Source organism: Symsagittifera roscoffensis, chromosome 8 (genome assembly GCF_963678635.1).
Source record: "Symsagittifera roscoffensis chromosome 8, txSymRosc1.1, whole genome shotgun sequence".
In the NCBI taxonomy this organism is placed as follows: domain Eukaryota; kingdom Metazoa; phylum Xenacoelomorpha; order Acoela; family Convolutidae; genus Symsagittifera; species Symsagittifera roscoffensis.
Genome location: NC_087069.1, coordinates 5,369,153 through 5,381,885, shown reverse-complemented (window position 1 = coordinate 5,381,885; position 12,733 = coordinate 5,369,153). Strand labels below are relative to the sequence as shown.

The following is a 12,733-nucleotide window of genomic DNA, read 5'->3' as shown; positions in this document are numbered from 1 at the left end:
AAGGATTCTTAGCTGCAAGAAGACGTGATGCAGTTGCTATTGAACAAATGTTCAACAAACTTTCAACCATTAACAGGGAAAATCATAGTATTATAGCACGTGTTTATGGTTTTGAAACGTTTTTGGTGACAAGATACAATCCTAGTGGACCGGATGTTAGGAAAAAGTTATCATAATTCCAGTATCTTAAGAAACACGAAAAGTTTGTAGACCTTCTTATGGCATTAAAAAATGCAACAATTTGAAAGAACATCCAAAACCCTAAAAACTAGAATACAACATTAATGAAACAGTTAGAAGAGTAGTTATATTGAAGACATTTACTCAGAAATGTAATGCGTGCAAAAATCTTGACAGTGAAGTACTTTACTTTTTCTGATACTGCCAATCTTAAGAGTTGGGTTAAAAGAGCTACAGTTCATCTTGGTGAAACATTTCGATAAAATCAAAGTATCGAAAACAGACTTAAGAACTACAAGAGTCTCAACAAACATCAGATGACAACTCGTGGAATGAAGGAGTCTTTCTTGAAATATGTTTTTATCGAAGTTGCGTTTGTTACTCCTGGATAAGTTTGATGGAAAGAAAAAAAACACGCACTGAAAACTGTAATCAGAAGTTATTTTTCAGAAAAGAAGCCTGGTGCATTGGAAACTTGTTGTGGGATATGCATGGACAAAACAGAGGTCATGTTTTTGAAGGAGTATTGATCAAATGAAGATTAAAATTAATTCACGATTTTACTTCATTACGAGGCCAAACTGTGCACTGGATAGGCGCAAAATTTTGTGTCTGTATGTTCCTGGATTCCAGAGACAAGTCTTATAACTTGTTCCAAAATGTAAGTGGATTCCACTTACAAAATTTCAGTGGATTCCGCCTACAAATATCTGTAAATTAAATTTTGTCGACATATTGATTTTATTGCGGATTCCGCAACGAGCAAATATAGGTAGTGGATTCCGCAAATGGAAGTGGGTTCCTCAAAATTATGCGGATTTCGCTTATACTTGTTTAACATGTTTACATTCGCTTATTTTAGCTAATCACATATAATTTTATGTGTTCATTGTTCATAAACTTGCGCCGGATTGCACACATTTTGTTGCGGATGCCGCAAAATTGTCTGTTTTTGGAGCAATTTTGAGCAATACAGTAATTTAGCTATTTGTCCATGGAATCCAAAACAGCAGAGAAGATCAAAGAAAAAGAGCAATTTTGCGGATTCCGGGGTAAATCTGATTTTTGCTTGTTGCGGAATCCGTTTATGATTCACAAAATGCACAGTTTGGCGTCGTAATGTTCCGCTTTTTGTTCCGACTTTCGATACGAAAGTAACGGAATATTTGTGCTCGGGGTGGGTTTTTTTTTCTTCAGACAAATTTCGAATTTTTAACTAGCCATTTTTGACGGAATTTTTTTATATCATTCAAAAGGTACTGTTGTCTTGAGCTCAAATTTGAAAAGATATTTCACCTGTGATCTTTTTTCGTAAAGTTATGGGGGTTTAAAGTTTGCCATTTTGGCCAATTTGGGACAATTAACGCGCGATATATTTCGCGCTATTAACGCGTAAGCGGAGAGTTAATCCGTCTTAGAAATCGTTCCAAATTGGTCTAACGAAACTTATTTGCCATAATTGATTTGTTACAAGTAGCGAAATCTATCTTTTTGTACTTTATACGGCGTGTGGGGTGATGATTTTTATTTTAAAAAATTTAGTTTTTTTTTTTTACTTTTAATTTTTAAATGTTATTACTGCTCCTTAAACCTTAATAGGCAGTCGGAACATTCAGGGCTTCGCCCTGATACGAGCATTCATGTTTGCAATAAGAATCATTTAAAAGCATTGTTTTTTCGGTATTATTGATGGATCGGACATGTCATGAGAAAGAACGACAACCGATCTACAAAAAAGACAGGGCAAGGCTGGTACTGTGAATTAGAACCGCTTCAGAAATGTCTTGGCGAGAAACGGAAAACACTCCTGTATCGGCGCAAGCTACTAAGGGAAGCATGCATCGACGCCAATGAAATGGACACACTGACCAGCGACAGAAAATTGTCAACAAGCGCATGTAGCACCTATAATAGTATGAAAAAGCGAACGCCAAAAGTAACGCTAATGGAGCAGCCCTAGAAAGAAACTGCTACGTAACAACCCTCTAAGCAACATTCTTTAATGCGAAATTAGCAACAAGATCTGCAACAGCCAGGCCAGACTTTGGGTTACCGCAAAAACATGCATAAAACGAGCAAAGTCACAATTCCTTGTCAAGAGCAAAGTCATGAAAAGAAAAAGTGATGAAACGAAAAAGCCGGTGTAGCCAAGCTAGATAATTATATACTGAAATTTACTTTCTTTGGACTTCGGTTTTTTGAAGGCAACTTGGTTCTATTCCATTTTTCACCCACAGCATAATTTTTTTCTTCGATAATTTACGTGTGATTACCCGGGTTGACCTCCATACACCGAAAATGCTTATCATACAATTCCATACATCAAGTGTGTGGAAAAATGTTTGTCATACGATTTCTAAAAATGGTTGAAATTTGGTATAAACTTATCTCTGTGGCTGTTTGATTCTAATAAAACAGTCTGATGATAAAAAACTGAGGTTTTAGCTTTTTGAAAAAAATGCTTATCATACAATTCCCATATATGGAAATTGTATGACTGGCATTTTTTTGATGGCGACACCAAGTAATTTTTGAAAATTTGGTCCAAAAAAATTTTAGTTTTTTTTCAACCGCAAATCGAGTTTTGTACTCAAACAAACATTTTTCGAAAAAAAATTTTTGCATGCAAAATTTAATATTTTGTGTGCATAACGTAGTCCTGGATACGATAAAATTGGCTTTTATTTTCTTTTCACTTAAATTTTTTTTCAAAAGCGCTGAAAATTCCTATTTCTTTTGTATGGGGTGTTAATGTGTGCCTTGATCAATGTCTGATAATTTGAAAATTCAAAAATTTGAAATAATCATCATTAAAAAATTTTGCCAAAAAATAAAAGTTTGTTACTTTTGTTATATGAATTGTGTGAAAGACAGCCTAATTCAGGTCATTTTCTATGCATTGTAAATGCAAGACCGTCCAACCTTTGGTGTTTTGAGTAACCAAGGTCTTTGTAACTTGTGTTGGGTTGCAAACACAACCGAAAACTTTACAGAAACTTAATTCACAAAGAAAAAACCTATCATACAATTTTCATATATGGAAAAAAGCTTATCATAGAGTTTTCATACAATTTTCTTTACGTATGAAATTGTATGAAATTGTATGACAAGAATTTTCTCATATATGAAAATTGTATGATCAGAAGTTTTGGCCAACCCGGGTATGGTTGAACAAGTGATATTAAGATGTAAAGTACGATAAACAAATTTGTTCACAATAACTAGTTTTTTCACTAAGCAAAGTTTCATTACATTTTTCCGCTTCCGCATTTACATTCCCCCCTCTACATTTGAATTTCAATGTTAAAAAACGTTTTTAGCCATAATCACACGTATTCAGTTTGAAATCACACGAAACTTTTGCCGAAATTTAAAAGTTTGATGCTTTCACTATATGATTTGTGTAGACATCACTTTTACAATTCAGATCGTTTCCCTTGCATTGTCAATAACAGACGAGCAATTTTTTGGGAACTCAAGTGATGAGTACACCATGGGTTTAGTCACTTGTGTTCGGTCGCGAATACATCCCAAAAAACTTGAGAAATAAAATTTAGAAAAAAATCAATTTTTTGGTTTATGAAAAAATGATTATCCTACACTTTTCATTTATGAAAAAATTCTTATCTTAGAGTTAGAGTTTTTCTCAACATTCTCCGTATCTATGGAATTGTGTATATATATATATATATATATATATATATATATATAAAGATTGTAGAATAAGCATTTTTGGTCAACCCGGGCAGCTTTGAAATTATATACGCAGGTTGTTGAGTTATGTTTTTCCAAGAACTCTTTTATTTACGATTATTGAACCCTAAAATGTCCTGTGTGCCCGGTTGACCATTACTGAAAAAATAAACTGTGCCAAAGGGCTTGTCATTTTTTAAAACAAATTCAAAAACAACAAAAACCTATAGCATTAGCATGTTATGACTAATTTCTTTCAAAATAGCACATAAATTTTAATTTAAGGCTAGGTTTTCTCAAATGAAGGACTGTTGAACAAATTTTGTCCGTAGAAGAAATTTGGTGATTAGCACTTACTTAAACCAAAGAGATTTTTTCTTCAGCTCCTATATACTTTTTTAGTTATCCCAGAACAAATTCCATGGACAAAAACTGAAGACTGGATAAGTTGTATTTTCTATATCCAAATTTGTGCACTGGATAGGCGCACAGTTTTCTGTCTGTATTTTCCTGGATTCCAGAGATAAGTCTTAAATCATTCCAAATTGGAGGTGGATTCCACCTTTTGTCGGCACTTGTGTTGTGTCGCGAACTCTAACAAGCGAAAAGTTTTAGTTTTTCGGGATTGCGCAACTGTGAGTGGGTTCCTCAAAATGTAAATAAACTCCGCAAATGTAAGTAGTTCCGAATTTTGTTCATTACTGAACTTGCAAGGAGCAATTAAATGCTTGAGCTGGAATTCTTATCTATAGCAATGCGGATTTCAAAAGCGAGGGCTTAGCCATCGTAAGCAAAACAAGACTTATAACATTCATTAACTAATCTTGGGGACGTCATCCCATTGTAATTGTGATACATATCACAGCAAGCAATTTTTTACATAGTTTTGGTAACACAACACCAAAACAGTTCATTATTTGGAGTTAGTGAGTTGAGCGTGTATGGAAAAACTTTCCGCGACATATTGCTAAATTAGGTCTGTATTTGTATTCCACGAATCCCAAATCCTGAATGAATTCTGAGTTGTGGAGAATGAATTGAAATCATGAGGGCAGTTTTTGAGATGAGTCGAATGTGAAGTCAAATCTTGAGGGTAGTACTCGAGATATGGTGAAGCACACCCAGTGTACACTCTGGGTACTACTATGATACAGTGGTCCTTCGAAAAAGCAATTATGATAGACACGACATGTCCATGATGCAGATAGCACGTACTAGTTTGAAAACTAATTTGTGTATAAATGATTCATATCAAAAATATCACGAAATGTCTTGATTCGGAAAACTTTCAAGTTGAGAATTTTAAAAATTATATTGTTAATATCAGGGCTACATTCAACTTATTCTACGACCATTCTGCCGGTGATTAACTGGTGAATGAGAGATATAATTTCAAGCGCTGCTACATATATTCATATATAAAAATGAAAGCAGCAAACAAAAATGAATTCCACTTACAATTTGCAGAATCCACTTTTAATTTGCCAATTTTGCTCATAATTTGCGTTTTTATACTTGCAAATTCGGATTTCAGAACATCTCGTTTTAATTCTACACATCTTCAAGAATTTGTTTGATGGTTCCACAAATTGTTCCGGTTTTCACAAATACTGCAGCGGTTTCCGCAAGTTTGCCTATTTTTGGAGCGAATTTCAGTGAGAGGGTGTTTTAGGTTTTTGTTTGTGGAATCCATAACAGCACAGAAGATCAAAGAAAAGTAGAAATAATGCGGATTCCTCAAAAAGTCTGGTTTTGGCCTGTTGTGGAATCGACTTACAATGCATAAAATGCACAGTTCGGTCACGTAATCTCCAAAACTTTATATAATTGCAAAACTACGTATGTTAACGTATGAGAATTGAAAATTTTGTTTTCAGTTGCTCGAAACCGTGTCTTGTTTTTCCGACAGACAAAATTTTCTTATCAAACGGATAAGAAAATGCTGGTTTCTTACAATATCCTAACATTAGTCCTTTCGTACAAAAAATTTTTTCCTGCCACTATTCGTATTTCTGCATGTAGTGATGAACAATCTCATAAATCAAAAAACAGCCAACATTTTTTTCGGATTTTTCAAAACGGTTTTTGTGGCCACTCATAAAAAGTTATTCATAAATTTTCTCGTACCTGAAATCATTGGTTTCGCTTTTTGAAAACTTTGAAATGCTGGTTCTTTAAAGATACAAGAGAGCCTGAGCAATCGATTTCTTGCACGATCCATTTCATCAAGCCTGGCCTATTAGTGGGAAACTATTCTGTTCAAAAAATTCCAGAAAAGGAAACTGCCTTAGAAGTTTTTTTATCATAGGCATCACGTAAAAAAATATATGATAAGTTACCGGGTTATGGTGCAATTCAAATCTCACTATAAATCGTATATCAGGTCAGCACTAATTCAAAATTTTGTTAGAATCTCACATTTTTCAAATTCTGGTTTCGGTTTGGGAAGATTTCAAAACATATTAAGACTCCTGTAAGACTTTGCCTTCCCTGAACCATGAATTTACTCTAGAGACATATGGCTTTTGAATTTCGAGCATATGGCTTTTGACACATCAGCTATTGCAACTTTCGAATTTACGATTTTTTTTAATTTTCAACTTTAATCAGATTACTGGACCATTATAAACTTTCGTGCACTGATTATTTTTCAATTCAAACTCGAACCCATCCATCTATTTTTAAAGTTTTTTTTTGAAGATGTTTAAATGTCTATAGAACTTTCATTTAAAGAAACTACAATTTCCACAAGTGTCTGTCATGTTGAGCGAGACATATTCCTATAGTCTCTTTGCGAGGTACTGCTAAAAGCAGGCTAGAGACTAGCATACATTGTAATGTGGGATCGAAAAAATAATTTTAAAAAAATGTCAGTCGAGAAAATCAAGAAAAAAAAGAATTTTGGTAAAAAAATTCGAAACAAATCTGAACTGGCTTGAAAAAAGTCGAAAACTTCTATGTTGGGTCGAGATAAACGAAACATACCAAAATTTAGTCGAGAAAGTCGAAACATTCCTAAATTCGGTCGAGACGTTAGAAATACACCGCTTTTTCGTCGAGAAAGTCAAGACATAAATCGAGCATCTCGACCCGGGACTGAATTACCAAAAACAGTTAATTATATTTCATTTTCTCTTAAGAAACTTTTATCAGAATTTGCTTTCATATAAAATTCGTTTGCGATTCTTACAAGCTTTTGGCTCACGAGATTCTTACAAGATTCTTAGAACATTTGAAACTTTATTACTCGGGAAGTCTCAGTCCATCAAAGTTAACCCGGGATTCCAAATCTGCTACTTTTTAGATGTATTTTTGTAATACCAATTTAAAAGTTTCACTTCTGTCTGAAAATATTTTTGGCTTAAAATTTGCAATAAAAAAAGCTTTTGTTTCTGGACAAATGCATTATCTTAGAGTCCAACTTTTTGTAGCTCCACTTCTGTAACCAGTATCTGATGACGTCATCGGATCCGAGTCGAATATTACGTCATACTCTGATGGATTTTTCCGCCAATTCTTCTGTCCGATAGCCGACGACAAAATGTTCATCACGTGTATCAACACGAAGTCTTTGACTCTGAGTATTTCCAGGCGAAATAACGGGCTAAAATACCCGTAGAAGATTATATTTGACGCACCAATTAAATAGCCCGCTAATTGAAGCCATAAATTGGAAACTCCTCGAAGTTTTTGATGTTTAATCGGCCCGTAAAAGATTTCGTAGACCCGAAAAGCGACCGAAGGCGCTACAGATAGTATATAAACAAAAGCGGCAGTTGAAAGTCGTAAAGTAGTCTTCCAAACTATTTGAGAGTGGTTGCAACCAATCGACTCATGATACTCGTCAAAAAGTTCACTTGAAGAATTAATACCGATGTTGCTTTTCTTTGGTTTCTTGCAAAGTTTCGAAGCTCTTCTTAACGCCAAGAAAAACATGAAAATCGCGGCTACGAGGATCGCAACTATACCAACATAATACATCAGCCAAATTATTTTACTATTACCGACTAGCAAGCATTCAGTTGAATCATCGTTGAGTTCGAATTCGAATTCACCCCGACAAGTGTCCCCTGCGATGTAAGTGTTGCTGTACGTTATTGGGTACCAAAACAGACCAGAAGTAAGAAGGGGGAGCAAAAGCCCCGAGGGCCACACGATTAGGTTGTAGATGAGGAATATCGGAGTTCTTCTAGAGGTCATTTCGAAACGCGGGTTCAGAATTAGGAACACGTGAACGATCAAGGTCAGTGACCTGAAATGTTAAATATGAGATCAATAACTGAGAAGCGGAAACAAAATTAGAAATACTAGACTACTGGGAGAGATGGCCTGGAGGTGGGTGTGTGAGGGGATCGGTCGCTTTATTCCTAAGAACATCATCCCTGTTTTGTCAACCAAACTTATAAGTTTCCTAGAGGCACCATTTTTAGCCAAAGTCTTCCAATTTAAAAACTGACTAACAAGGCATTTGAGCAGATTTTTCTGAAAGTTTTCCCAAGTCGCAGATTTTTTGCCAAAAAAAAATGTTCAACTGCTTTAAAAACTGTAATTTATTTAAGCAAAATTATAATTTTTTTTCAAGGATTATATTGATTTCATTTTATTTGATTTATTTCCTACTGGTATTCAAAATCTTGATAAATTCCGACTGCGTATTATCGCAGAATACCACCAGCTTTGGTGGAAGATTTTAAAAATTTATCAAAATCGGTTTTCGTTTTAAAAACTGACCATAACTGGGACCAAAGCAGAACGGCGTCCAAAAGTAGATTTACAGTAAAACAAGGAGTCTTATAACTGTCCTCATGAAAATGAATTCCAAACTTCTCCAAAATTATAACCGAAGAAGTTATCAAACTATCCGACAAAACTATCATCGAAATTATTTTCCGACAGGATGTTCTCAACCTGTTCATGCAAAACGGAAGTAAAATCAGAAAAGGCACGTGAAATAAGTTGAAAACTTTCATAAAAGTCACGAAATATTTCAGAACTTCGGTATTTATAATAGTAAAGTGCAATGGGCCAATTAGGTAATAAAAATTATAAAAGAACTCAGGGTCGCATTTCATGTTTTTTTTTCAGTTACAAGTCAAAGAATTAAAGTTTAGCCGTCGAATTTAGCAATACAATTAAATACTGGTGAACTTTTTAGGTGGTGAACGCAAAATCTGTGGAATTTAACGATGCTACCAAGATATTTGCGTTTAAACAGTTGAACTTTTGAAAAGGCCATTTGTCAATGTTATCACGACATTGATTAGAAATGATCAAAAGAATTTGAGTTAGACTTTTTGTTGATATTTCTCTTCATTAAACTGGGGGAATTTTTGAATGGTGATAATGATCAGCTTACAACTAATTCATTTTTCATTGACTTTAAAAGATATTTCACAAGTCAAAGGCAAATATTTTTTTGTAAGAGCCCCAGTTTCATAATCGCTTTTATTTTTAATATGTTTAACTAAACCTTGATAAATTTGTTGTAGACTACTAAAGAAACGAGTTTGAGTTTTCAACTTTGAATGTTCCGACTACAAATTAATTGGTCTCGAAAAGTTTTTGATAGAGAAAAAAGGAAAACTGCAATTTTTTGACAGTATCGAAGCACAACTTTGAATGTTCCGACTGCAAATTAATTGGTCTCTAAATTTTTTTTTTGACAATATCGAAGATCCAGTGTGAAAATATTAGCTTGCACCGATAAATAAGACCGATTAGCTTGCACCAATTCAATTTGCAATGATTTTGTTTTTCGGAAAAATTTGCCATGCATAAATTAACCGCGTTAAGTTTTCAGCATTTTGATCAAAATCTTCAAAGAGCGCATAAATTAGACCAGAGCATGGACAAATTGGCTATATTCCAACTCCCAGAACTTTGCAAAAAACGATCAAAGGTAAAAAAAATCCTTTTTTTATGCAGGGTGTCGATATCTTCACTGGGGCATCAATTTGTTTTTGTTATAAACTACTATTTCGACAGCCGAAAATTAACTGAATCAAAAACCACACAGTGCATACCCGGAGCCAGCTTTCATAGATAATAATCGATAATTTTTCGAGGTCAAAAATTTTGCCATTATTACATATTAAAATTACACTTTGGGACCACCCAAATCCACTATAAACCTTTTTTTCGAGAAAAAAAACTGTTTAAAATCCATTTAAAATCCCTGATGATGGACTATAATGAATTTGAAAAACTTTAATTTTCTTAAAATTTTTCTGCAAAATTTCCAATTTTTTTGTATTACGCACAGCCTGCTCGAATTTTAAACAAACTGATTTTTACTTTTTGCATTCTCTTGAAATTTAAACCCAAAATTAATGAGATACAAAATTTATAAAGATCCAAGGATAAGCCTTGATGATCTAATTTAAAATTAAGTGAATTTAAGTTTAAGATGATTTGGATTTATTTAATAAAAGTTTTAGTTTTTAAACGATGTTAGTGAGCTTATGAATGCTGTTATGTTTAGTTGATGAAGCTGGAACAACAGGATGGTTTATATTACTAACTATTTATTGTCATGCTACTAATTTTTATTTTTATTTTTAATAAATATTTTTCAAATTTGTTTTATATAATACTGCAGAAATTAAGGGAACGATCTGAGATCTTGTTATCAATCGTTATTAAACATTAATAATTTTGTTTAGCGCCTGAAATAATCACGAAGATTTTTTTTTCAAATTTTTATATTTGCAAATGAAAATCTAAATTCATTGCTAATAAGATTCTAAATATAAAAGTTTGTGTTGGCTTTTGCCGCACAACCATGAAACTAAATGGTAAGTTTCTACGTAGTCGTATATCGTCTCTTTTCCGAGGTCTTCTTCCTATACCGGGTAGTTCTAGTATTGTGCGGAATATCGGCTCTGATCTATTGAGTCGTAGAGACATTTCAATTAAGTTATTATCGTGTAACATTTTGAAAATGTTTTGTCTAATTTCTAATCTATAGTTGGTTAATTCTAAGCTATTAAGGTCTTATTTGAGACTTATGGTCGCACCAGATGAGTTAGACTGTTGTGGTTAACTCATAGAGTAATTTCGGATAGGGTACACCGTCTGCTCGTCACGCTATCTTATTTTCGGCCGAATAGATTCGTGCAACTTCTTAGTCTAATACCGATCCTAATCTTACTCTTATATCTACTAGTCTCAGGGTGTTTAACTAGTCTCTGCAAGGCTCAATAGATCTAGAGTATACTGGCTTATTGCTACTGCTGAAGTTCTCTTGGAGAGGTAACTAATTTATAAGTTAAATTCAAATCTCTCTGGTGCTGAAATTACAAGTAATTTCAGCACTTACAAATAAGCGGGTTGTTAGTTTGATGGAATATGATTGGTTAATATTAAAATTTTTATAGTGTTAAAATAACTAATTTATCCAATAATAAAATGTAGTTTAGATCAGGTTCCACCCATCCGGGGTTTACAGAGTTTTTTAGAATTATCTTTCTTCTCTGCAATTTGAAGGATGGATGATGAACGTTGGTATTTGGCAAACATCATTTTCTTATCCGGTTCCTCTTGAAGAAGAACGTTCCAGGACGCTAGAATTAGGAACAGGAAATTATTACTTTGTCATTCGACAACGACTGTGATCCCCAATGAAATCAATCCGATTTCAAAATGGTTTGCTATGTCAGGTTTTTCTGTATTAGTAGAGAACTGTTTTGTGTGCAGCCTCGTCTGGGAATGGCGTGAAGATCGTGTGTGGAAGGGATGCCTTGTAACTCGGATCTGTACGTAAACTTGAACATCGAGGTGGTCATTGGTCTAGTTTAATGAAGTCCTTTTCTGCGAAGTCAAGTCGTACTCTAAATCCTTTGAGTCGTGATTGTGGACGGCATGTCGGTTGTGTTTAGCCATTCTTTTATTCGAGTGTGATGGGATCATCTAGTCTTTGGATGTTCGTCTTTGTTTTTGTGTATGATCTATATACTGCAAAGTATGATTTACATTTTATAAAATTATGTTAATTCGGTTTTTTAACCATGAAATTAGTTAGTCGTTTTCACAAAAGCGTTTTGTTTTAGTTCGGTTATTTTGAAGAGTTACTCAACCTTGAGTACCTTTTATTAAAAATAGAAGTGTGGTCACAAAGCGTGGATTAGCGCGGTGGGTTAAGCCGGCTATAGAGCGTGCTCAGGACGTCCTCTCTGGTGGGTTAGGCCAGGAGTGGGAGTATGATTGCATGCTGTTTCTTTGAGAGGTCCTGTTATGTGATAACGTTTTATGTTGGGTTTATGTTGGTCTTTCTTATGTTACTTTTGTTGTGTCCTTTTTTTAAAAATCAAATTGTTTTTGGTGTGGGTTTGTCTTGCGACTTTTTTTGTGTTTTATTATCTCTTTCTTAGACTTTATAATAGTCTTCAAAAGAATAAATTATCCAGTTTCAAACTGGGTTAATCCGGTTTGGGTACCGTTGGTTTTCTTTTCTTAATCATGTTGCTATTTTTCTGATTTGTTGTGTTTAGTAAGCTGCGTAGGTTAGTTTGGTTTAGTGTATAATTCCTTTCCCACCGGGTTAAGGAAAGTTTGAAACTTGTTATCGTGTGTTAGAGTTGTTGATAGTGAAACTTGAAACTTAGAATCATTATTTAAGCAATTCTTCGTGGGCGAGCTGTGCGAGTTTGGATAGAATTCTTGTGCGAATGAATGAAAATAAAGAATAGGTTAGTACTGCTTTCTCATTTTATCAATTTATTGCATAAAATTTGAATTTTACTGCGTTTTGGGGAAATTTAAAATTATAAATTTTCATCGTAACTAAGTTTACTGCTTCATGGGGAAATAGTTTATAAATAAAATTACTACATTTGGTATGAATTTTACTACATTATTTAGT

At 34.0% G+C, this 12,733-nt stretch overlaps 1 protein-coding gene across 1 annotated transcript; it reads right to left on the bottom strand.

The window, feature by feature from the left end:
• Window positions 1–7,081: 7,081 nt before the first annotated feature.
• On the bottom strand, window positions 7,082–9,106 carry LOC134853275 (uncharacterized). Its single transcript, XM_063869249.1, has 2 exons — window positions 8,605–9,106; window positions 7,082–8,125 (listed from the first exon to the last, which is right to left on the bottom strand). The coding sequence occupies exons 1-2, from the start codon at window positions 8,943–8,945 to the stop codon at window positions 7,279–7,281; spliced, it is 1,188 nt and encodes a 395-aa protein (XP_063725319.1). The 5' UTR covers window positions 8,946–9,106; the 3' UTR covers window positions 7,082–7,278.
• Between the last annotated feature and the right edge of the window lie 3,627 nt (window positions 9,107–12,733).